The 26,683-nt window shown below is 44.2% G+C and overlaps 1 protein-coding gene across 4 annotated transcripts in view; it reads left to right on the forward strand.

Annotated features, from left to right (window-relative positions):
* Nucleotides 1–26,683, forward strand: part of SUFU (SUFU negative regulator of hedgehog signaling) — an 88,088-nt gene that overhangs the window by 46,358 nt on the left and 15,047 nt on the right. For 2 of the 4 annotated variants that reach the window (XM_071445959.1, XM_071445961.1), the window contains exons 6-10: nt 373–445; nt 5,002–5,158; nt 6,645–6,756; nt 17,365–17,499; nt 18,976–19,114. In XM_071445959.1, the coding sequence (XP_071302060.1) occupies nt 373–445; nt 5,002–5,158; nt 6,645–6,756; nt 17,365–17,499; nt 18,976–19,114 (616 nt within the window). The remainder of the gene's footprint in view (nt 1–372; nt 446–5,001; nt 5,159–6,644; nt 6,757–17,364; nt 17,500–18,975; nt 19,115–26,683) is intronic. The other 2 variants (XM_071445960.1, XR_011682147.1) reach the window with 2 other exon arrangements.

Genomic DNA, 26,683 nt, shown 5'->3' on the forward strand with positions numbered 1-26,683 from the left:
CACTGGACTTCTCAGTCCCAGTTTGTTTCCTGTAAGATTAAAACCCCTCTCAGTCTTGTGTGAGCAAGGGGGCCTGCACAGGGGATAACAGCCTGTGTCAGTCCTGACTGCTGTGCACGTCTGGGTGCTGCCAGACACTGAGCAGATTAACTGCTAGGTCATGGAAGGCCCTTATTATTTATTTATTTATTTATTTGGAAAATGTAAAGGGCAAATGCATGCTGTGGGATGTATACACCACATAGAGGGGTTTCTAGGCTTATTTTAAACCCTTATCTTGTGCTTCCTTGCAGTACAGGTCCACTCTGAGGACCCTGCTGGAAAGTTCTAATCAAAGGGCTTGTTTGGTTCATTACCTGTCTTTCTTTGTAGAGCTGGAGGCCCCTGGCTGATAACAGACATGCGAAGAGGAGAGACCATATTCGAGATTGACCCACATCTGCAAGTATGTCTTTAGTTTATAAAATGTCATGTCTCTTGTAAGAGCCAACTGTTATACAACAGTTCTAATATTTTCTGTAAAGGTGCTTGGATCTTCTCAATGTTTTGTAATAATCCTGGAAAAGTCTTAGAAACTCTTTGCCCTCTTAGAGGTAGTTCAAGAGGGATTGTCCAGTCCCACATGAATGGCAACTCTAGGAAGAAAGATAGAGAAGAGAGTAGGAAAATGGAATCTCCAATTTGAGACAAATTGGAGATATTGGATTGGATATTTTAGAAAGGAGGAAGAAAGAAGATGAAGGACAGAATAATACAAGATTTAGGAATGGTACACCAGGAAATTCCTCCTTCCTTTTATGTGCAAGTGTAAGATATAACATGTAGAAATCTCAAAACCAACTATTTTTTCACAGCAAATGTGATAGTGTAGCTCATTCCTGTAGGATATCACTTGAGGCCAAGTAGTTAGTGTGGACTGAGAAATTATGGGAACCCAAAAGTACCACATGCAGTTATTAATAATCCATGCAGGAAGAGATATTAAACCTTCTTCTTCAGAGTTCAATTTAATTTCTGAAATTTAAAGATAAGAATAGGACCTCTATGGAGAGGTTACTGTACTGTGGACTTCTCCTGATCCATGCATTTGGGAGACAGTTCTGCAATCCCTTCAGCAGAGCTGGAATACATGGTACTGGAATGTGTCCCCAGCAAATCCAGTGTGGTGCTGGCCATGTTTCAGTGAATCACTGAGTATTTGCCTTTAACAGAGAACTTGTGGCTCAGCCTGGTAGGGCACGTGCAAATGTGCATGTTTTGTACGAGCAGTCGCTTATGGTCTGCATGTCTGTATCTGATTATTCTCAGTTGCATCACAGCATCTTTTACTTTGAAAGCTTAAGAACAAAACCAAATTCTACTTTTACTGGTTTTAAGGATTTGTTCATCTAGAATAACCCCAGTCTGAGGAACACAAAAAAATGTTCCACAAATGTTCCAGTGTGGGAGCTAATACAACTGAAAGTCCCATAAAGTTTTTAGACTTTCCAGAACCTTGCCCTCTCCTCTCCTGGAGGTGTTTCTGTTGTCTGCACACTGGTGATTCCTAATGATAACAAGGTTTTCTTCAATTTACTGTAAATGAAAAATAGCTCAGCTTACTGGAATCTGAGTCAGCCAAGGCAAGTTAAGGCAAATAAAAGAGTACCTCTGCCTCACCAATGTGTCCTGCTGCTGAAAGCTGCTACGTCTGTCCTTCCGGACTTCCTCGCATGGAGCACATTCCTGTTTCTGTTCTCTCTTGCCCTTGCAGAAGTGCAGATGGGCAGGTGTGTGTGTGCACACCTCCCTCCTGCTCTGCTGCTGCAGCCCCCAGGGATTCATAGAGCAAAATCTGCCCCCGAGTCCCACAAAGAGCCTCTGCTGAGTGCAGGGAGTAAGGCTGTGCCAGGCTGCCTTCAGCCCTGTCATGTGCCTTCTGCTCTAATTAGTGGGGAAAGGATAAAGTGTCATTTTCTTGGTGTTGGTGGAGGGCGTGTGAGACCAGAAAGGCAGCAGTGGAAGAGAGGTGGAGGGGTGGGAGGGAACAGGCAGAGAAACTGGACAACTTTCTTGGGAGCCAGCAAGCATGTTGTCTGCCTGGGAAGCAGGCAGAGCTTGTTTGGAGGCTGCATTGTGTCTTGTGGGAATTGGTTGAGGCCTAAACTCAGCCCTGGCAGCAGCAGCTGTACTTTCTGTTCAGAGCTGCTGAGAATGGATCCCAACTAAGATGTCATCCCAGGATGTCGGCAATTAACACTGTGGCAACGCTGGCTGTTTTCTGTTCAGCCAGGCTTCCCTGTAGGCCATTCAGATTTCCCTGGCAGCACTGTCAAACAATTCCTGTCGGTCCCCAGTTCTGTGCCTATTCTCAGTGCTTTGCTTCTGTTTAGCAGATATCTCAGAAGAGAATAAAGCTGATTTGAATTTCCTGAGTTGTGGTTGCCGCTCTGCAGGTCACACTGCAGTGCTCTGGCTCGTTTAAAAAGGGATCAATGACTTAGAGCCTCAGAGCATCCCTCCCACATGCTGAGAGGAAAATGGGACAGAAATATCCTTTCTTTGAGGAAGGAAAGAGCTGAACCTCCTTTGCCCTGGGCTCCTCCAGCCTCCTGTTCATGCTGCCCTTTCAAGGAAGAGAACAGCTCCTCAGTCCAGGCAAATCTTTGCTGGCTAAAGGTGGGGTAGAACTGTGCATTGCCAGAGCTATGAGTCTACACTGATTGGGTTTTTTTTTTACTTTTCCCCTTTTAACATCAATACTTGCAAACATTATGAAACAGGCATGCAAATTAGGCTGCCTTAAGCCAGCTCGTTTCCATCAGCTCCCCTTGATCTCCAAGGGATGCCAACAGAGCAGCACTTCTTCCCCTGAGGAAGTGCTCTGCAAGCCAGCTGAGCTGCAGATGAGAGTCCTTCCCCCTCCCCGAGGCTCTGCACTGTGTCCACAGGGTCTGCCTGGGAGTGGGGCCCTGGCTGCAGGGATGGGGGAGCAGATCCCACCAGAGCCTCACAGCCCTCTGGCCTCTTCTTCTCCGTGCTCAAGAGCAGGTTTGGTGGCTCTCTCATGCTTCCCCAATGACTGGGATAAAAAATAACTTTGCTGACAAGCTACACCTCCCCAGGCCAGCTCATTTGGGTCCTCACAGAGCAGCATGGAGGGTTCCCAAAGGAGCCACGTGCTAAATCTCAGAGCATTGTCTGCATATGTAGGAATGGATGTACTTTTATTTCTTTCCCCACAACTTCTATTTCTGGGTGACACAACTAATTTTATGTTTAGGATAAAACAAAAGAAAATCACAGCAGATTTATTATTTCTCAGATTTTCCTATTACGTTTTCAAGAAGCCAGTTTCCCCTGACGCTGGAGGAAGATCCTAACAAGGGGAGAAAAACAGAAGAAAGGCAGTCTCTTGAATGCTTAAGTCTAAGTCAAGACTGCTCTGGTCCTGCAGTCAGCCACAGGCTCCTACCTCAATTTTGGGCCAAAGAGCGGGTTTTGGGAGGTGATCCAGATGAAAAAAAAAGAAAAAAAAGAGTTGGCTCAAGGGAACGGATAGGAGCACATGGAGGAGGGTGGGACTGCAGTCATTGCAAATTACATCAACTTAAACCGCTGTGCAACCACACCCTGAATGCTTGTGTTTATCTTTGAGCTGCTCAAATCCTCTCTTGAATGGTCACAAGAACAGGCAATGCTCTTCCCTGGGTGCAGCATGCACAGCTAGGCGAGGGGAGGGATGTATATGGGTTTAGGGTTTAGTCTGGAAACTGTTTCTTGGGGACAGATTTTGCAAAGAGCAAAATGTTCGCACAATCTCATCTTCAGTGGCAATGTCAAGCCAGAGGGTACTTACATGGGGTGGAGAGATCCTCTCCCACTGTGTGTGACACCACTCTGCTCTCTCCTCAAATCTTTGACGTTTCTTGGGACTGCCTGCGTTTCGAGGTGACACAGATGTATGCAGAGAGATGCAGATCTTGCTGGTGCCACTGAGCACCACCAGAGGCAACACCCCTTCAGAAAAGGTGGAAGCGAGCCTGGCTGGTTCGGTGCCAGGGAAGAGGTGCCAGGCCTTCCTCGGTGTAGCACAGCCCCGAGTTTGTTCGGCTCAACATTACCCCCTTGTGGGTCACAGGTGGAAATTCAGACTGATGCCCATGTCCAAGAAGGTGGAACTTCCTGAAGAAGTTTTGGCTGTAGCTTAGGGCAGTCTTGCTGGCAACAGATGCACATGTCCTCAAGAAAATGCCTGGTGCCTGAGAGCATCCAGCTGCTTATAGTTGGTGTGTGACACCTTCTGAGACCCAAACACTGGTTACGTGCTTGGAAAGTCCAGCTTGCAAGGGAGGGAGTTTGTTTATTTGCCAATAGAGAAAGCTATGCAAAAGCTTTGACATTGGGAACAGACCTGCGTTTCCTTGCACGTCCAAACTTGCATGTTTGTCCTTTATGAGGACACCCCAGCACATTGGAAAGCAGGGATTCTCTGGGCAGTTTGCAAATGATGAACCCATGTGGATGAGTCTCTCCATGAGCTGTTTTCATTGTGGGATACTTTGGTAAGGTTGGAAAGAGAACTTTAGTTATTCAGGGGTTTGTTATCATTGACATATAGGAGATCGACTGCCAAGCTGTGCTTCATGTCTTAAATATTTCAAGTTGGTGTAAATCAGTGCTAACAGTGAAAGAAGCAATCCTGAACACCCCAGGCCATTGGTTTCCACCTTTCTCTCTCCCTGCTTTGTGCCTGTCAGGGGCACATAGTGAAGCAGGGGGGACAGGGTGAGATTTCAGACCAACTTGCTATGGAAAAGGTTTGTTTAGTTCAGAATGGCTTCCTGATTTGGCTCAATGTGCAGTTGCTGTTTGCTGACACAGCAAAGCATAGGGTCCAGAGAGTGGAAATTGCCCACAAAAGGGGATCTGCAGGTGAAGGTTGGGCTGTGCCATGGTGGGTCTCCAACTCAGGCTCAAGCCACGCTCAAAAAAAGTCTTGGTGTTTTGAATCTTTTCAAGCAGGAGAGAGTCGACAAAGGGATTGAGACAGATGGCTCAAACCTGAGTGGAGTGAGTGCCAAATGTGCCTGGGATGACCTGAGCAGGCCACCAGAGGATGATGAAGACAGCAGGAGCATTTGCATTGGGACCCAGCCTCGGCGGCTCTCTGGGAAAGGTAAAAGGTCCTGGGCCAGGTCACTCTCGTGGCCTTTCAGCTTCTGTTCTGCTGGGTCTGGGCAGTGCACTGAGCCATGCCGCATCCTCGAGTTCATAACAAACTCCACTGCCATTGGGAGGCTTGGTGGGTCTCAGGGCAGCAAAATGGATTTTGGCCTCTTTGAAGAACTCAGGAGAGAGGAAAAGAGTTCTTGGCATTATTTTGTCTAAACATTTCTTTTAGTTTTTAGGCAAATTGTAATCTGAATCTGCAAAGTTAAACTGAGCACCTGCTGAAACCAAGACTGTAAACACCTGCAAGGTGAAGCAATTTCATTTTCCCAGGCTGTGTTTCCTTATTAACATTATCCCTTCTTGGGAAGCAAATTGGACTGACTCTGCACATTGCTGCAGCTGAACTCAAGGAATTTGTGCAAATACAGAACTCTAAAAAGAAGGATTAAAAAACCGTGGAGTTTCCCTTTGCAGTGAGATGCCTTCTCAGGGTAGAGATGTCATAGCCATTACACAGGCTTGAAATTATGCATACTACCTTTCAAATGGGTGAAGCAACATAAAATTTGAGGGCTTGAGATTTCCTGGAATTAACAATGGTTTCCACAGGAATGGCATCTGTTCTTAAATCCATGGTAAAAATAAGTTAAATGCATACAGCCTGTCTTCTGGCTTCTGTGCAAATATTTTGAACTGCACTAGATCTAAAAAGGCTGTTTTGCCTCAGCCTTGAAATGAAAAGCTCAAAAGGGGTATACATGATGAAATTTGTATATTCTTCAAAAGATTTTTAAATAATTTGGGGTTTTTTTCTCTACCTAATTCTCACATTTCTCAAAAATAGATGAAGAAACGTCTAAGAAAGGCAGGAAAGCTTCCTATTGAAAGTATTTGGCCAGTACACATTTCAGAAAAAGGCAGAAGTAAAAAGACTGCATCTGAACTGCATAATTTGCAACTTATTTTCAGATGTGAGCTTGAGGCTAAAGGTTGCCCTGCATAAAAATCCCTCCCTTTATGAATCTTGTTGTAAATTAATCAATAGAAATCCAAAGCCAATTGCAAAAAATTTGGAAACCTTCATACATTCATCTGGAAAAGGAATAAGTTCCTCTTATGCCTAATGGGAAAAACTATTTCCAGTGCAAAGGTTTGGAAGTGTCAGGAGGTTCTATGAGAGTTAGAGAACCAACAAACACCTCATTTATGAAAATTTACAAAACTACTCAGAATTTCTTCATCAGGAGAACTCAGTAACAAAGATTCCAGCTCTCCTTGCCTGACATAAAAATGAAGCCCAAACAAGAGAATTCAAGCTGACATTATACAGTGAAATAAGGAAGTTGAGGAAAGTGCAGTTAAGTGTTACCGCATAACATTTCTACACTTCTTTCTGAAGGGGAAGAGTTTAGATGAAACACACCTGGTATCTTCTTGTGCCTGTGTTGTTTCTGGGGATTCTAAATCACGTTAAAAAATTCTCTTTGCAGATACAGAGCAAATCAGGGAGACTTTGCGGAGAGGGCTTGAGATTAACAGCAAACCTGTCCTACCTCCAATCAATGCACAAAGACAGAATGGGTTGAACCTCGACCGAGCACCGTGAGTTTCACCCTGCACATTCACATGGTGGCAGAGGGAGGCTAAAGAGCTCAGCATGGAAAACAAAGTTAAGGTTGGGTGGGAAAAAACTTGGCAAGGGGAGAGGAAAGCTGGCAGTGAACACTTGCAAAGTGCAAGGGTGGAGAAGAGTTGCTCAGGCTGGATAAATGGGCTAGCACTCAGGAGAGCAGCTTTTTAGAGGGGTTTTGGACAAACTGTGCTAATGCAGAGTGGCTCTGACTGTTCTGTAGAACCTGCTGGTCTTCAGTGTTTGAATTCAGACCAGAGTGATCCCTATAAAAAGTGCTGTGCTGAAAAGTGCTATGGTATCAGTAGAGATAGGTGGCATAGGTGACTGCTGATATTTTTTCCTGAGTATTTTGTTTTCAAGCTCATAATTGCAAACCTTTCAGTTAAAATGTTGATTTTTTTTTCCTTTAAAGTGACTTTGATCTTACCTTGCTTAAACAGGTGGGCTCTGTCAGTAATTACATGCCAATAACACCTGGGTCTCTAATAGCAGTAGTCTAACAGATGATTTAAGTAGGACTAGGGTGGCCCATAGATCTCTCTTGTAACTTCTGACTTAAGTGAATCTGTTATCTGCACTTCTGTCTTTCTGGGCTTCTTCCCTTCCCCTCTTAGACTTCAAGTGCTAGTTCAGTGCCTTCCCATCAATTTTAATGTTTTCATCTAAATGATACAGAAAGACACACATCTTTGCTGCATTCTTTCTTCTTGGTATTTCCTTTGGTTTCTTAGTCTCTGATGAACATCTCTACCTTCAGCTTTCAAGAGTAAAGATGAGCATGAAATCAGCACTTCCTGTAGTGCCAGGCAGGGACAGCACCCTGGTCTGTTTCAATTCCTGTTTCATTCTTGATTCAAACATTTAATGAGAAAAATATTTCTTGTTGCTGTCCTTTCTTGTTCCATTTTGTGGGTGACTTCTGATTTGCTGACTAAATGAATGTTTATGAGTTGCCTAATCCTTTGGGGGAAGTATTATGTGTCAAATGCTGATTCTTTTTGCTAATATGTAATATGAGATATAGGTACTTATATTAAAAAAATCTCAAGTGACTTTATTATTGCTTTAGGAATAATTCTGCTTTTGCCATATAGTAATTATATGGAGTCAAATTCTGATCTGACTCAGGTTTTGAGTAGTATTTCTCTGCCTGCAGGTTGGTCACATTGGACCATTGGTTGGTCCCACTGAAAAAAATATAAAATTATACCATGTGATTTGCACCAATCACACCCAGCCTTGGAGAGCTCAAAAGCACTGGGCAGGATTTCTCACAGATGCTGGGCTCCTGCATGCATCTGCATGCTTACACTTGCCCAGTGTAAGCTCTGAGTCCTCAGTGGTTGAGGGTGACCACAAACATTTTGGGTGCACATCAGGTCAAGGAGGCAGCTGATGGGTAAGCCTTAATGCTGGGAGGCAGTTGTTTCTTAGATAAGAGAGCTTTACGTTATTCAGGGTGAGATAAACAGAGACACATTTGAGACAGAGTGGTGAAAGGTTAGCAGAGGTCTAAGATGAAGCACACAAATATTTACCTGGGTTTTTAACTGCTCTGAGACAGAGGAAGGCGGGTCAAATTCAGAGCCTCACATCTGTAAGAGTGCTCTCTGTTGCAAATCTCTCTTACCTGCAGCAGCTGCACACTCACCCTGCCTGAAGCCTGAGTGGCAGGAATGGCTGGTTCCCAATGTTTGCCTCCTAGGAGGTCAATATATTTCTCTGAGGTCTATGGTTACCACTGGGGAAACTGATAGGCTGTTTCTCCATAAGTACTTCAGTTAAGGAAAGACAGCTATCAGCTGTGTTACTGTGGTGATACTGTTGGAGGGATAGGGGAAATCTCAGCTTAAACCAGCAGTGTGTCCTGATACTTTCTTCCTCCATCTTACTAGATGCTGCTTTGAGAGGAGTTTGGGAAAGGTCTTCTTTTCTTTGTGCAGTTGTTTCTCCTCTCCATGTAGCAGATACAATGGGACTTGTTCAGTGCATTGACGATACCAAAAGGGGTGGTTTGTGCTGGAAAGCAGTGTTTACTTTCAACCTCTGACTAACTAGTACTTAAATCAGACCTGATGATTACTCTTACTGTGGCTAAATCTGATCAGTCAACACATTTTCCAGAACAGTGTGGTATAGATGAAGCAGAAGAGGAAGATCTTGTTATGTCTCCGCCTTCCTTAACACACTGTCTCAGCATGTCTCATGCATTTGAGCAAAATTGCTCAATGTGCAGTAAGTACAAGAGCATGATATGGAGACTCTCATCTCCAGCTGCTGCACAGGAATGTAACTTAGGAGCTCAGCTTTTGCATGCAGTAATATACCTACATCCATGTTCCCTGCAGGTACCTGCAGGGGTACAGGCTGAGACACAAAAGGCACAAACCCAGTGCAGTTATAACTCTTCCATAGGACTCCTGAGCACCTGAGATGAAGGACATTTCTGTACATAGATCTAGTTGTTCTGGTGCGATCCTTGCTTGCATTGCTTGGGCCTGGTAGGGCTGGGACTCAGGTCTGTCCTGTGCTGTAAATCTTGTGTAATCAAAGGCAAGTAATTTAGCTATTGAGCTTCAGTTCTGAATCAATAAAGTGGGACTAATAACAATGTCATCTTCTCGAGGCACCACAAGGATAAATATGTTAATGATTACGAGGTGCTGGCTGACGGGAAGCAGGCTTGTGTGTAATCATATCCTGCACTGTACACACCAAATCATAAAAAATCAAACCTGTGGTTCTTTGCAAGGGTCCTGTGAATAACTAGTGCATTAGAAGTTCTTTAGGAACTTGACCGAAACACTCTCTTGGGGCATGGCAAATTGTTTCAAATCTGCTTTCCATAGGGAGCACTGCAGAACCCCAGGCTGTCAAATTTCCACCCAACTGACAGTAGGATGTTAAAGTCTGACACAGACTCTAAGGGCTTTGTGTAGAAGAGGAATGTGCTGTTTATTTATCATGGATTTGCAACCACCAACTGCTTTCCTAGTAGCTTTCTTCCCTTTCTTTTATTCTAACCCTACCACCCACACACAATAATCTATCAAGGTTTAAAGCAGACAACCTGTTCTGCATTCAGCATCACAAATAGTATCAGAAACACTCAAGCTTTTGAATATTTATTTGTATAAAATGTAGAGGATCCAGATTCCATATAGATTTCCCAGTCTTTGTATAGTTACAGTTTTCAGTGCTTATGCAAAAACCTCATATTATTTGGTTGCAGATAGGGCTTGATTCAATATTTTGGCTCCAGCAAAGCATATACTGACATGTTAAGCATGCATATTACTAGTTGTTCACTGTCCCAGAGTCCTAAAAAAAAGTTCCTTTGAGAAAAAGCTGGTTTGTGTCAAAACCCTGCTGGGCAGCTGTAGTACTTTGATTCATTAGTGTTATTACTGTAGACTGTGTAGCCCTTTTTCTCCTAAGGATATGAATAAAAGCACACTTAAAGCTTAAAACTGCATCGGACATCTGTTTCTCAAAATGACTGTTGGCTCAGTTCATAAGCAGCCATTAAATCAGTTTGTACGTATTAACAAAGGAACATGTGAATTAATCTTTGGAAACATGACTAATCATTTTGAACATAGGTAACTGAATACTCTCAATTACCACTTGGAGAAATAAGACGTGCATGAATACCAGTGTACATTTCAGTGACGCATTATTTGTTTCTTAGGACCCATCAGCTTAGTAGGTGCTGCTGAGACACACAGAAAGGCAAGGCTCCCAGTCTTCTGAATTGTGCAGATTGTCTCTTGTTGGATACAGAGAACTGTTTTACCCGTAGGGGATGTTTAAATGTCAGACTAAACACTGTTGCTGTCAAGCCCTCAGTAGGCTAGAAGCTCCAGATGTCAAAGTTCAGTGACACTTGTGGAGTCTTGCTTCGATCACTATTTAATTTCTTGATGTAATAATTTCTGGGGCCAAGTCTTTGGTTGTCTCTGGTAATTAGCTCTGTGCTCTCCTGTGCAGTAGGTGAGTAGAATCTCCATGTTACAGATTAGGACAGCAGAGTTGATTTGCCACAGTTGCAGTGAGAGCCAGCACTGGGATAGGGGAATTCTTGACCTTTTCCACCCCTCAAGGGCCCCCTTGATCATGCAGCATTGCTGAAATTGATGTTTTTTCTGCCTCTTGGCTGACTCAGACTGTTCTACTGTGAGTTGAGGCATGGAGTAGAAACCTAGTGCTAGCACACTGCATTACTGCATGTGTTGAAGCTAAAATTATCTGTGATTGTTACATTTCATTGTGCCAGAATTCAGGTGTGCCCACGCACACCCCAGTGTCTGAACATTAGGTTTGAGTGATAGAAAAGGGTCTCCAAAGTCTGTATTACTTTGATAAGGCTGTTCCATCATGTCTCTGCTGTTTATAACTCTCCCCCTTCTCAAGAAGGATCAAGTGGTGTGGTGTGTGGTTCACATGCCTGACACTCATATTTCTGTCTGGGATTTCCCAGGTAATTGTGCTGGTCCCTTATGTATGATGTCCCATTTGTCCAGGGACCCACAGAGACCTCAAGTCCCATCTGCATTCAATTTCTAGGCAGAAAGACAGTTTGAGTCTAGGGAAACCTGAACATATGGTAGCCCTGTAGCCATGTGCTAATTCCATCCAGCCCTGAACAGTTTCCAGCTGTGCAGGGAAATGAAGGCAGGTTCCTGGCAGAGTAGGGGACAACCCTCCGGCAGGTGGGGCTGGCAGGACTGTCCTGGCAGTGACCTGCTGGAGCTCTGCACTCCGAGCATCTCAGGTGGTTGCCCTCCCCTTGTGGGAAGAGGGAGGAGTCTCCAGAATTCCTCCTGGGATAACCCCAGACTATCACATGGTGTGCCTCGTTTGGAGCACATGAGTAATAGTGGCACTGCTTTCCAGGGCTGGAGTCCACTGCTCCTGAAGTTCTTGGTAAATAGGGCACATGGATGGAGCAGCACTGGGTTAATGCACATTAACAAGCTCCATCTGAGCAGCGTTTCTGAGGAAGCTCTGACAGTAAAACCAAAATGTAGGATTTGCTTGGAGGCGAGTCTGCACTTTGCTTCTCCCAGTTGCACTGGGTTTTCATTCTGCTTTACTTGGGCAGAGGGAAGCTGTTGTCTTTGTAGCTGGTTTCCTGTCTTCAGTTCTTGGAGGCAAACTTTACATAAAGAGGAGCATTTCAGCATTCTCTGAAGCTGTCTGGTTCTGGCTAGGCTTTCTGATTCTGCAACCACTAAGCAGTAAGTTTCCAATCCAGTCCTGCTTATTTAGGCATGCTCTCTCATCAAGTCGCCATTCAGTGGTGTCCTGGTTGAGTCAGGAATGCTGAATGGAGGGAGGCAATATACGTAAGGGAATGTCTCTCAGCGTGAGGCTGAGTGCTGGGTGACAAGATTACAAACTAGAAAAGTAAATGTCTGGAAAACCAGTGTCAGGAGAAGTGCAAAGCAGTCACCATGCTAATAATTTGCACTCCTGCATAGTTTTCCCCATCTAAGAATCCGAAAGTGCTTTGCAAACATTGACTTAATCCTTGCAACGTCCCTCCGTGGAAAAATGTCTCGGTTTTACAGGCAGGGAACTTGAAGCATGAAAGAGTTGTTTGACTTCTCTCATGAGTCTGCAGGGTGCCAGTGGCACAGCCTAAATCTCTCAATTCTACTTCAGCTGCAGGTCTTGGAACAGTCTGGCCCCTGCAAGCTCTGACAGTGGTTATTATGCAGCTTTCTAAAGGGATATGTGAGTGGCAAGAAGATTGTTGCTACTGGCATTGTCCTAGCAGCCCTTCCCTGCCAGGAAATGCACACAGAACATCGTCACCATCCTGTTTAACCAGGCTGAGGAGCACCCAAGTCTGAGCACTTGGAGTGGGCTTGTCTCAGTGTGACCACGGCAGGAACTGTGTAACCATGTCCTCCCCAGTTCTGCACTCGCCTCTGTGCATGCCTGACGGGTGCTGGAACTCTGTGTGCCAAGGTGCTCAGGGCTCTTTCCCACAGCTGCTGGTTTGCCCTTCAGGGGAAACTGTGGGAAAGAGACTGAAAGATTGTTGGCACTTAAGTGATCTTTGACCATATCTTCATGAGGGAGTGAGGAGGTTTGAAACAGCCACGGTTGGAAAGGGAAGAAGGGGGAGTGGAAGGAGGGGGCGGGAGGGGAAGAAAGGAAAAGTGGCCCGACCTTTCTCTCTCAGCTGTGCAAGCCCACACTGATGGTTTGCATTTGCTAGCTCACAGTACTGAATTTTATATGGAGGGAGCAAGGAGCAATGACAGAAACTAACTTCAGCGAGGCAGTGGGCACCCACTCCTGGAAAGGGCCCCTGCCATGGCCAGCTTCCAACAGCATGTCCTTTGTGGTTTCGATACCTGTCAAGGTAGCTTGGAAATGCAGCAAAATTATGCTCCATATCAGCAACAGAGCTTGGAGGGGAACTGAGACTTCCTTCCTTGACAGATCCATGAGATCAAGCGCTCTGATCATAAAGCAAAGCGCAAATGCAAGAATAAATAAACCTTTCTTAATCCAATCAACCTGGTTATTCTTGAATCCCATAAAATAACTGCCAGTGGTTGCTTGAGGAGTTGCTATAAACATGACTTATAAGGAGGGGACATCCAAACTTTGTGCAACCTAGTGATTGCATTGGCGATTTTCCAGGATCCCCAGGGGCTGCTGCTAATTGGCATCAAATTAAGCAGGTTGCAGCCACCCTCATCTTTAATACAAAGAGAGGGCCCCCGGGAGGCTACAGGTTCCAGCGTGTGGCCTTCTCACATCAAGAAGGAGCACAGCACACTGGGACATCGAGTCTCCTCAGGCCCTTTGCCCTTGTTGACAGATCTGGAGAAGCTGCAGGCCACACTGGACACCTTTACAATGGCTTGATCATGCTCTCTTTCTTAGAAAAAGAGAAAAAAAATCAAGTATGGCTTTGGTTAAGTTCATGTTAATCAGCATTCATGAGACTTAACAAAAAAACAACAAACATAATTTCCTCCCTCTCTCCTCCACCCAGAAGCAGACTACTGGTAGAAACTGAAGCTGGAAAAAATAGTTGAAAGTCAGCTAAAGTCACCTTGGTAACTGCAGCAATACACTTGCCCAGAACAGGAGACATCAAACCCAACTACAAACAGCTTTAAAGAAACAAAAAGAATGTAATCATCTAAAGAATTAATCTGACAACTGCCCACGTTTACACCTCCCACAAGCTCCCAATCAGAGGGAAATGTGCTTTAATCTCCTCCAACTCCCCTCCAGTTTCACAAAACACTAGATGTGCAGTCTTTAAACTGGGGCATTTCCGGCATGCTGCTTCCATTTAAATCTGCTGCCTTTCCTAATGCAGCAGCCCTGGCTTTTGCAGAGTTGTTTTTTCTGGACACTGAGAAACATGAATTTTTTTGTGGGGGTTGGACAAAGTATTAAATCTGGGATAGACAAAGTTTGCAACATTTTTTGTGATAGTCAGCTAGATCTTAGTCATAACAAGTAAAACTCCACTGACTCTTGCTGCTGATTTATTTGGTGATGGGGTGGAGGAAGCAAAGACTTACGGGTAACTGACAGTCGTAAAACCAGGGATGTTAGTGTTAGAAAGCAAACTTTTTCTACTTTTTTTTTCTGAGTCTGAAAACTACAAGCTGTGGATGTCAATGTGTGTTAGGATGTGAGCTTTTTATTAATAACAACCTAGAGGTCCTGCTGACCCTTCATCTGGGTGATCACCCTTTGGAAGGGTCAGCACAAGGATTTCCAATCCCAAAGAGAGAATTTTACTGGGTCTTTCTTAGTCCCCGTGTCATGCAACATTTTCCCAAATCTGAAAATGATGGCACTGTGACCTCCTAATGTGTTATGTGCATTCCACTATATACAATTCTTGTTTAGAAAGGTCTACCTTAGACAGAAGGTTATTTGGTTTCTGCTATTGGAGTTTCACCCTTAATTTTAAATACCTGAAATTGTGTGAGCTCCTCTGAAGGGAAACAAGAGACACAGAGTATGAGTATTTTGGAAAGGATTAATCCTTTCATGTCATTCACAGAATTAACTACCATTTTGCTTCACCTTTTTGACAGAGGGGCTGGTTACTTATTAATGTGAAGTCATAATTATTGACAGCCGTAAAGTCATGACAGTTCCATTTGATAGTTATACATTAGTCAACATCTTCTCTTGAGCATGTAATGACAAACAGCATTTGCTGGTTTTAATGAGACTCAGAAAGCTTTGCCCCTTGCCTCCAGAATTATTGTCGTCATTCCTATTACTGCATTAACAACCGGAGGCTGTTCCCCCTCCGGACTGCAGCCCCATTTTGCTCGCAGCTGTACTGGCTAGCATGGTGGAAACCTAAAAACCCACCTTCAGCAAGGAGGGATTTGGAGCCCAGGGTTGTGGGGAGCTGTCCTGCAGCTCTCTGTCCTGCTGAAGCACAAACCTCACACCGTGGATTGCCTGTGAGGCTGTTCTGGGATGTCCCCATGGCTGGCACGCTTAGTCCAGGTGAGCAGGGCACAGTCTCTTGTCTGTAGCAGTAACATTGATGTAAAACTCCTGATCCACTCCACAGTGCCTAAATTCTGGAACTGCATTTAGGAGTGCAAGTTTAAGGCTTGCCTGAAAATCACGCGTTGCTAATGGCTGACCCTTTTGGTAGGGGCTGATAAATGAATGATTGGAAGCTGTAGACCACAGGCTGACTTTCCCACAGCTCACTGTGTATATAAGATCTGATAAGGAAGTTGAGACAAAGCTTAGCTTAAGGTCAACTGATCATTAATCAACTGTAACTGCATTTCTCAGGTAATCAGCCTGAAAAATGCTGGCCTGCTCCACTCTTTGAAGACCCAACCTAGAAAGAGCTATAAAATGTTTGCTGAAGTAGATTAAACACAACTTTAAGTGCCACACATAGACTACAAAGCATGTTGTGTCTTTGCTTCAGAGTTAACCCACTAAACTGATACTCTGTTGACTGTCAGTCCATCAGCCCACCCTGTGCATAAGCTGTATCCTGAGGTACCATGTCCCTGCTGGATTCATTACTACTTTTGTGTGTTGCTAAAGAAGAAAATAGAGCATGTTTTACAGTTTTTATCTTGCAGAGAGCTGAGCTGCTCTGTTATCTTTTTTCTGCATGTCTCTGACCTGGCCATGCAGTGTTTTTGCAGGTTGGACCATGAGATATCAGAGTTTAGCTGTTTCAGAATGGGCACTCAGCAGCGTGGGTGAAGGGCTCACATGGGACTGTGTGACCTGGCAGAAGCAACAGGCTGATCTGCACTGAAATTCACACTGAACTGCACTGCTATGTGTGTGGCTGGTAGGAGTAATTTAGGGACAGCTCTCAAAGGTAAAATCAAGTAAAGGTGTCATCTAGGTCAACTCATGATGGTGAAGCTGATTCTTTACAATCATTTCCAGATGTACACTAAAGACAGTTCAGCTTGGATGGAGGAAGGATCCAGGCTTGTTTTAAGGCATTTTTTCCAGGTTTGTTCCCAAATGGAACCACAGCTTGATAGCCTTGTTTGGCTTTTGGTTCTTGTGGCACAATGGAGGTACGTTGCAATGTGGAATCTCAGGGCTCTCCTGCTTTCCCTGTCCCTCTCCTCTGGCGATTCTGTACTGTAGAAACTATCTTAACAAAGTCTTACCTCTGTTAAATTCTTGTGGAATGCCAGGTGACAAGAATATAAATCACTTATCAGACACTTCTCATCAGTCCATGTCATCCATTAAAGTCATAACCCATCCTGTCCTTTATTCTTTGTTCCAGACTGTCAAGTAAGGGATCATGCTGGTGCTCTTTGAACATATAAAGTGTTTATGGTCAAGTATTTTGAGATAGATCGTTTTATTATCTAGAGGATTTGGTCTGGCAAAGTTCCTAATCATGTAACAACATAACCATGTTGTAGCTTCAGAATATGCTGGTCTTGCAGAAATGAAGGAATAAGAAAGCAAAGTTACTATTGTCCTAAAGCAGCCTGACTTACAAGGCAGAAGAGTCTGTGAATCTCCTACTTGTCACATGGAGAGTTTGTCTTCTGGCTGTTGCACTTGATGCTGGAGGAAACAGAAGAGGAGGATGGCTTTGATTCTCAAAGCCTTTTGGTTGAACTGTGCAAAAAAAGGCACAAAGGACTGGTCTTTTGTGCCTTTTTTCCTGCAGTCTTTCCTGCAGGCCACTGCCTGAAAAATCCTGAAGATAAAGCAAAAGCAGGAGGAAGGACACACCTGGTAATTCTTCCAAACCATTTTAAAGTGTTTAGAGCTCTCTCTAGAGACTTTAGTTTTGCTGCAGTCCTTTCCAGATTTTTTTTTTAATACTGGGAAGGAATGCACCATGTATATGCATCAATTCAGAGCCCAGGTTGTCAAATCAAGGTGAAGAGCTGCATGCTGGGACTGGTAGGCTGAGTGAGGCTGTGTCTCTGCAGGAGTGGTGAAAACTCAGATGTGTCTTTGTCTTTATGACAGTGTTTTACTGAATCCTTCCATATTTGCAATCAAAATAGCACACAGTACTGGAATCCTGAATCTGTGCATTTTATCTGTTCTCTCAGAAGCCGTAAGGACAGTTTGGAAAGCGAGAGCTCAGCAGCCATCATTCCTCACGAGCTGATCCGCACGAGACAGCTGGAAAGTGTGCACCTGAAATTTAACCAGGAGTCCGGAGCACTCATCCCCCTCTGTCTAAGGTGAGTGAGTGAAGCCATCCTCCTCCACAGCCTGTGCTAACACGCTGCTTTTGCCTTGTGGCATTGTTTCACCATACAGACATGCATGCAATGGGTCTGTAAAGGCCAGAGCTTAGATATTTTGCCAAAACACATTAAAAACAGATGATTCTTTGCATGATTCTGTGCTCATCATGTTAAGATCGTTTCTCATTCTTTTTACATCTTCCAGTGTCTTTTGAGAGCCGAAACAGGACAGAGTTAGTATAGGGGCTTTTTTATTAGTCTAATGCTAGCAACCCTGTGATAAAGAAGGGAAGTCTTAACATACTCTGTCAAAGAAATCCTTAAGTTATTCATTCTGACTTACAGACTCAGATAAGTGGTTGTGCAAAACCTGTTTGCAATCAGTTTATGCATACAAGTGTGGATTTTAGACAAATTATGTCACATGACTGAAGGAGCAACACATTGTGTGCATACTCTACACATTTTCTTTTGAAGGTTCAGTCTGTGCATATCACTGGCTTCTAGTTTTCCATCATTTCAGCCAGCATTATTTTTAAAATCCCTGTGCAAATGTTCTAGTATCTTAAGATAAAAATGAACTGTCGTGTCAAGACAAATGATTGTAGGTGATTGAGTTACTTTAGCTTAATGAGTTACATGTTGGTAGTATCAGAGTTATCAGCAGCAGGTGCACACTTGCCTGGGCCTGTTGAGAAACCAATGGGAAAGTTAATGCAAACATATTTTATTTTACATCACAAATGTGTGAACAGTCTGTCCTGATCAGTTAGCTCATCTGACCAGCCATAACTCACCAAGCAACTGTGACTCTGGTAGGCACTAAATATATTACCTGAAGCTTTCCCTCTTGCATGTTAGAAGCCATGCATGGGTGTCACAGATGCTTTGAGCTGAAATACAGAGCCATGATTTTCCTATGCATTGAATGAAAAAAGGGAAGTAATACTGTAGAGGGTCATGTAAATGGTCAAAACACACTGTATGTGTGTTTTCTAGGCATTTGCTTAAGTAATACAGGTGACATTTGTCAAACACCAGGACAATTGATTACTAAGTGTTGTCACAGAAATGAGCCTTCTTAGAAATGTGTCTTCACATTCCCACACAATGTGGAGTCTGGATTCTCTTCTGTAGTTTCCATCTTGCTGGAAAACTGTTAGTCCCCTGTCTTTACATACATCAGCACCTCATCATGGGGATAGGCATGAAGTAGGTTTAGTTGTATTCTAGCTCTGTAACAAGGTCCTGAGATTAAGGAGGAAGATGAGGGGTAGCTCCCTGCCTCAGAAGGAGGCTCATCACCTGCTTTTTGGAGTAAATCATTCTTATATTCCTGAAAAATATATATTTGCTGCCTTCAAAATGGTTTCCCATACTGATGGCAGAAACGATAGTGAAGTATCTCCATTGTTGTGTTGAATGCTGTGCATGCCCTCTCAACTCATGCACATGTGTTTAATTCCCCAGGGGAAGGCTCTTACATGGACGGCACTTTACATATAAAAGTATTACAGGAGATACAGCAATCACATTTGTATCAACAGGAGTAGAAGGAGCCTTTGCTACAGAGGAGCACCCCTATGCAGCCCATGGACCTTGGTTACAAGTGAGAAAACCTGTCTCCTGATTTTCCCCTTTCCTCCTTTACTGTGACCTAAAAATTATCTTGCTAAGGGCTTATGTTGTTTAAAAGTGTAACAAACCTGTATTTTCTTCTGCAACATCTCTCATAGCTCTTGCACAATATTTTCAGTAATTATGGCCTCAAAAAATAATGGTGAAATGCTGCTATTTATATTAGTGGAACTCAAAAAGATAATTGACTGGAAAATTCAGACATCATCTGTGAATACAGTAGTATCCATTTCTGAAGTCGGTGAACACTTTACAGGCTGTATTTATTCTTGATTTTTTCCAGAAAGGAATTTGGGGAGGCAGAGTGGAATGACCTAAACAAGAATGGAGCCAGGGCAGAAGAGCTAGAAAGCTGTGGGACTGTGATCCTGCAGAGCCAAGATCTCAGTTTGATCATCCTTAACAGGAGAGCAGCACAGAGAGCAATGCCTTTCAGTTTTAGCTCTTTTCTATTGATTCTTTGATAAAAGATTGTGGTTGCTTGAAGCACCCACACATTTTTGCACCCACATGTTCTTGGTGTCACAGATTTTCCCTGGAAAATCCCCATCTGCTTGAAGTTGAGGGTCAGCCCTAGAGCAGTGATGCACTAATGATCTGACAGTGTAGCGCTGTTCTACCCTTGAATTTCTTTATGGTTATGAGCATATTGTGGAAAAAAAAATCTTGAGGGAATGTGTTAATGCAGAAAAGCCCATTGCTGAGGGACTATGTGTGCAGTATGTCTCTGCCTCACTGTAACTGTGGCATTCCTGCCTCCCCTTCTGTTTTGAAGACAGGGGGTTGTTTCAGCATTGCAGTGTTGCAGTTAGCCTTCCAATGACTCGTTTTCAAGGCATTCTGCAGTCTGCATTCATAGGTCTGGAGGACATCATACCTTGGAATCTGTATGACTTGTAAAGGAGCTGATCTCGACCAGACCCATCTCGTGCAGGGATTTTCAAAGAGCCTGCTTTGATTGTTCTGACTGGAAAGTGCAATGCTCCTATAATGATTAACAGCAAAGAGTCAGGTTTAAGGGTGGGTCATTTGCTGTTGGTTCCTGTGCTTGCCAATACATGATACACAGGATCTTGTGACTGTGTTAACTCCAAACATGAGTGTTTGTTTGCATTTGCATCACATCTTGAAATATATTGATAGGTAGAGTAGTCAGGTAACCTCTAAACAGCGAAGAATGGCAATAATTATGTCACCATACAGACATGTTAACCCTTATGAACCTGGCTGTTTTCATGCCTCTTATTTTGGTGCTGAAAAACGTGTAAGATTTTTGGAGTAGGTGGGATGGAAAGGTGAAGAATTGCTGGCTCAGATGGTAGGGAGAAGGAGAAGCAAGTTCCCTCACTTGTCTCCTACACAAGGCCAATGTATTGGATCTTCTTGTCTGACATAAGCAGCTCGGCTGCTGGCCCCTGCCCTGTCCTGTGTTGAGTAGAAAGGAGGACAGGCTGAAGGGGGAGGAAGGGAGGCTAAAAGCAGCCTGGGACAAGAGGAGTAGCACCCGGTTGTGAGATGTGGGAGTGTCTGAGACTCTTGGCTTAGTATGCAAGGGAAGACTTGATCCGCGCTCAGCCGTTCCTTGTGGTGTTGGGAGCAGGGGAGGGGGAGGTTTATGTGGCTTTGCTTCAGAAGTAAAAGAAGTTGTGGTGCATAAAATTTCCAAGGAGGCGAGCTGTGTTTGGTTTAGTCCATTGCAGCCTGGGCTGGCTGAGTTGGCAAGCCCTGCTAAGCTTTCACAGCAAGGCCCAGAGAGGATTTTTCTTCTCCCTTGCTTGGGACCCCAGGCACAGCAAGGAGCTCCAAGGAGAATTGGTGGCTGAAGGCACATTACTGCAATGCAGGGGCATGTTGCAAAGACAAGTAAATGGAGGAACTGTGGAGAAGAGGAGACATGGCAAGCTTTTCCTCCTGTGGACTTTTTCCCTATCTTAGGGTATAAATAAGAGCCTTAAAAATCCCGGCCTCGGCTCCGCAGGAGCCAGAGACTTACTTTTCTTGAGTCTGAGCTTTGGTGCAGTGAGAGCCCAAACCTGCAGACTAAACACAGTACCTCCTGTTTACATCTTGTGGGCTGGAGTGGAGCATGTCCAAGGTGGGACAGGCCAGAGAGCTGCTGTCTATCAGCCCCCGCTGCCTGGGCTGAGCAATGAGCTGAGAGTCACTGGGCTCTGATGGAGGGTTAGCAGATGACAGGAGTTTGGCAGGTCCCAGCACCATTCCAACCAGACAGGTGTCCATATCACCACCACAGCTGGTACTCAGCGGGAACCATTTTAGCAGTCTCAGCAGAAAAAGTAAGGAGTCATTAGACCAGAGAGATTGTACGCCCCAATTCTATCAACAGTCTTTCCAGGTCACGTTTGAGGCATGTTAGTAGGGGAAGCCTGTCCTGCTGCTGCCCATGCTCTGGGGATGATTAGATTATTTCATTCTCCAGAGCTGTCAAATTGGCACCTTTCCCAAGTACTTGGAATTTTTTTTTCATTAAAGTAACATCTAATTAGTTCTAAGAAGCTAAATTCTATTAAAGGTCTAAGCATGTTAGGCTGGTTTATTTCTGAACTCCTTCCACTATGTCATGTATTGTTGAATAGGGAAATTGCTTTAACTCAGAAATGTACAAACATATTCAAGAAGTCCTCCTTGTTAACACTAGACTCCTGTTTATATGCTAGTTACTGTGGCAAAGTCTCTGATGTGTAACACTTGAATTAACATTACACATGATCAAAGGCTTCCGGGGTTCTTTCTTCCACTCCCCCTACCTCCAGTGCTGTGACTGCAGAGCCCCCACATTGCCTCCTAAGCACCTCTCCTCTGCTTTCCAAGGGGTAGATGTTCCAGATGCACAGGGAAAGGCTGTGCAGGAGGTGTCTGGCCCATGCTGGAGGGTTAAGGATGCTGATCATGCAGACAGACTCCAACATAAACTGCCTCACAGTGACATTCGGATTTGTGGTGGAGCGTCCTTGGTCCAACATCTGAGCTGTGCCAAGTGTGCAATTCATCACAGATTGACCTTGTTTGTCTCTAAAAGATTCCCAAAGCAAGGTGAGGTTGTGCGTGTGTTCTCTCTCCCTCCCTTACTTTTGTTCCGACAGATGATAGAGACGCTCTGTTGAAATGTGTTACTGATCAAGCCCGTCCCAATAAAGTTGCCTGAGCCTTTAATACATATTAATATTATCCTGGGGTAGTTTGTGTCAAAGCCTGTCAGCATGCATCATCCTTTGGGAATTACCATCATTAAGTCTACAGTGATGGGAGTCAGGACATGCTTCTGCAAAGCTCCTCTCCTTTTATGTGGAGCTCTCTGCCCATCTAGCACAAAGCAGGCTGTTCTCCCCTCCTGCCTAGCTCACCTGGACTGCTTACTCTCCCCAGAGGGGAGAAGGAGGTTTGTTTAACTCTACCTTTAGATAATTTCTGCTCCTGCTGCTTTAGGCAGTCATTGTTCTAGGCAGGAAGATGACATTCAAGCCTTTGATCAAGTGCAACGTGCATGTTACGCATCAGATACTACTGCAGACTCTGACATACAAGCCAATACAGTGCAGTAAAAACAAACCTATAGTTAGAGTCCTCGTTAACTGTAAAATCCAGCACACAGAATGTAAGAAATATCTCTGCACTTTAGCCTTGCCCCTGTTACACATATGCATTTCAATGCAATATCTAATTGAAGAATCATACACATTTTTAACAAAGTGTGCTTGCCTCATTCTCTGCACAGAGATGCAGTATGTTTGGGGGATGAATCAGGAGCGTGGAGTAAAGTAGACTCTTTCCTACATAATTTCCACTTTATTTGTTAAAATTGGAAAGTGTGTAATGAATGAGGCAGGTAATTGCAAAAAATCACAGTAGTCATATAGTGAAGCCTGTTAAACATTGCCCTGGAGAACTGGGTCCTGTTCCTGCCTCTACTATTCTTATTCCAGAGTCTTAAGCTAAAATATTCTCACCTGGCAAGTGACTTTGTGTTCCTCATTTTCTGGATGCCCAGCTCAAACCTGAAGTCTGATCTGTGTTCCAAGCAACAAGAGGAGGTCAGGAGGAATTCCCTTGTGCATACCTCTGTGCTACACAGGACTAAGTGGACTGGAAAACAGGAATCTGCAAGTCTTGAGATGGGCACTCACAAGAAGTAGACATTCAGATTCAAATTTTTCTTCACTTATTTTCCTATGTCTGTTCAGAAGAACATTCTTCCAGTCATCCTGTGAAGAATGCAATGAATTCAGTGCTTGCCAGGCATTCTCCACAGATGAACAGCAGAAACAATTTCAGGAAGAGATTAAAATTTATTCTTGCAGGTCAGGAGAGAGATAGGATTTCTTTGGGGCAGGGATTCAGCCTGGGAGCTGTGGTAAAAGACCCATGTTCAGTTTCCTGCTCTTGCAGATTTTCTCTGTGACTTTTAAGTCTCTACTTCCTTGAGCCTCCATCCCCCATCTGCTGTACGGAGGGGAACACTTCCCTGCCTTGCAGAAATGTGAGGCCAAGCACATCAGAGGCTGAGAGTGGTGGACAGTAAGATTAGGTACTTCCAGTGTTATCCATGCTGGCAGTAGTTGGATGGAGATTACTAAATAAAGGGGAAGAGAGTAGGAGAGAATGGGGAAGCAAGTTGAATGATAATGAAAAGAAATGATGACTAATGCTGCATTCAGTGAGCAGAACCATCCTGAGGACTGAGCAGGGCAGAGGTCTTGCTGGAGAAAAACTGCAGGTGATCCTGTGATTACAGATTTGTTTCATAAGGCAGACATGTGCTGGCACCAAATTAGCATGCCATCATTTCTGTGCAGCAATTTCCCAAGCTTTGTATGCCCAATGTCACTCATCTCTGAGTGCAGAGGGTATTTTTTCCAGGTAATGTACTTGGGTTTGGGACTAATCCTGTTAGGCAGGTGGAGGCTATGGATCATTGGCACTTGGCACCCCCTGATTCTCAGCACAATGTGAGTGTCTCTGTGTGAGCTGAAGAGCTCACAGCAGTGGTGGGGTGTTATCCTCTGGCAGCAGGCACTGCTGGGGGGCCCTCTTTGCTCACCTCCCTTGCCAGTAGGTTCCCAATGTCCATCTGACAGCATGTAGATGTTAGGGCTGTGGAAATGGGGTTCTCCAGGCTCCTTGCCCTTTGTTGTCCCCAGCTTTGGCATCTGATCTGCCCTTCATCCTGTTTTTCTGTGTCTCTGTCTTCCCCTCATCCTGGCCCGTCTCTGCTTTCCTCTCCTCCCCTTCATTCAAGATGGAAAATTCCTTCTCCTCCTCCTCCACATGGTCTGATTTCCAGCAGAAACACTGAGAGTGCTGGAGAGTTTCCCTGCCATTAGTCCTGATGTGCCTGGTGACATAGCAGTCCCTCGCCTCTCACAGGCATGATTAGAGGAAAAATCACTCCTTAGCTACCTCTGCCCTATTTTGAGGCAGAGCGGCCTTGGGCTGGGATGTGCTCAGTGAAGGAGGACCTTTCATTTCTCATGAAAGCTATGGGCAAACAGTACTTTCAGAGACTTCTGACTTAGCAAAGCATTTTCATGATCAGGAGAAAGACTTTCCCTTGTCCTCCAGAGCGCTCATTTGATAATCTTCATCACCCTCTTCATAAGGAGTGGTTCTCGTGCCAACAAAATTATCATGTGAATTTGCTAGTACTGTCAAAATACACTTTTTCCAAAATACCTCTCTCGATTCCTTTTTCCCTTAAAACCTTTAGAAAAAAAATGAAAAACAAGGCATCCAGCATGGAAAAATAAGTTGAGGCTTAGGACAGCAAGGTCAAACCTTTCATAGAAAATGTTAAATGTGCCTGTAGGCAGGATAGGTACATGGAAGCCGTGGGAAGCATCCAGCATGCAGGAGCTATCAACATGTGCTATCTATGCTGGCAGTCACAGCAGAGAGGGGATTACTGTGAGCAGGGTCATGGGGGACGATCCATTCTTTTGGTTTGGCAACCTAAGTGAAAAATCTGGGAAAGAAGATCAGTCTGAGCCCAATCTTTAAATATTTTCAGTTTTTCTTGCTGAAACAAAAGCCTTAAAGAGACCAAAAGCTGAAATAAAATCCTTTTATGTTGAATGAAACCAGAAATAAGAAATAAGAAAGTTTTCTTCAATAAAAACAGGGAAAAAATCTGGTTTTGCAGAATAGGGCTGGAGGTTTTAGAAGTTTTCCTCCTCTAATCAATATTTTAGGGATCTAATGCTTGCATAGGGTATGAGAAACTCATACTTTATTTCTTTTCTTTAATTTGAACCCCTATTTCTACTTCTTTGCTTTATGGGCACTACAGCTATAGGGTATTTTGGTTCTTCCTCAGCTCTTCCAATTGGAGTTGTTCCACATCATATAAAACACTGAATTAGTCACAGAGACAGAGTGCACAAGAGAATGACTTTGTTCCGGTAGAGTCAGGACATTCCCCTGGAAATGAGCACATCTGGTTCTTCTCTCTGCTCGACCACATGTTAAATCATTTATGCACATTGGCATAATGGCAGCAACAGAGATTCAAAGCAACATTTGAAAGAGCTACTCTGCTGCTGAAGATGCTCACTTGTAAGTGGTAGCTATGGGTCATGTCCTCTCATGAAGACATAGGCTTGATTTTTGGTCTCCCCACACTTGAATAGATGTGTTATTCCTAGCGTGGCGAGTTTAGGAACACCCACAAGCTGGTTTGAGCTGTGTACAACTACAGCCTGCTCTTCTCCAAAGCAGTTTTATGTGTCTACTCATGAAATTACTTTTCAGAATGTTTTGAGTGGCTTCCCCCAAATTCTTGAGCAGGTCTTAGAAATGTAAGCTAGCAGTTTTCCAGTAAGTTATCGTGTACTCCAAACACTCCCCAAAACCTTACTGCATTATCCCTTTGTGTTCTTCTCCCTCACAGCTGAATGAGACATTTCATCTAGGGTGGAAATGCACCGTTAGAACACGATGATCCTCCCAATGTCAACTCTCCTGCAGCATGTTCTCTAGTACTTTGTCCAGGCTAGTTTTGGATGAGTCAGGTTCTTTCATCCTTCTTGATCTGACTGGCTGTCTATCCTGCCACCTAATACCCCTCCCTTGCCATTCAAAGGAGACTTTGATTTTGGCTACTTTGTGTAGGTTGTCTTCCACCCACTTAGTGCATTCCTTGAAATGTCTGTTCTTCCTTTGCTTTTTCTCTCTGAAAGAATTGGATTTGCCTGTTGTCTTGGCTTCCTTGACAGCCCTTTCCCCAGCTGAGCCAAATTTTATGTATTGAATCAAAGAAGCCTTGACTGCATGATAGATCTTATCAGCCTGGGGTCTAAGGAGCTCAGGTTCTCGGGATCAACCTTGTGACCGAGAATGTCATGAAAAGATCTCACAAGGTCAAAATCTTTCAGTGTCATTCTGTATTTCCTCTTCTGGGATTGTAACATCATGGTGTGAAGCAATAGGGTCCCTGAGGCATCTGTGAGTGGATGTTTCTCTTTTACAAGGGGGGGGTGTGAATCTCCTGCAAGAGCAGCAGTGGAATTTCCCATCAGAGGTGTTT

Source organism: Agelaius tricolor, unplaced genomic scaffold (assembly GCF_023055355.1).
Source record: "Agelaius tricolor isolate 1412-34295 unplaced genomic scaffold, bAgeTri1.0.p SCAF_22, whole genome shotgun sequence".
NCBI classification, from domain to species: domain Eukaryota; kingdom Metazoa; phylum Chordata; class Aves; order Passeriformes; family Icteridae; genus Agelaius; species Agelaius tricolor.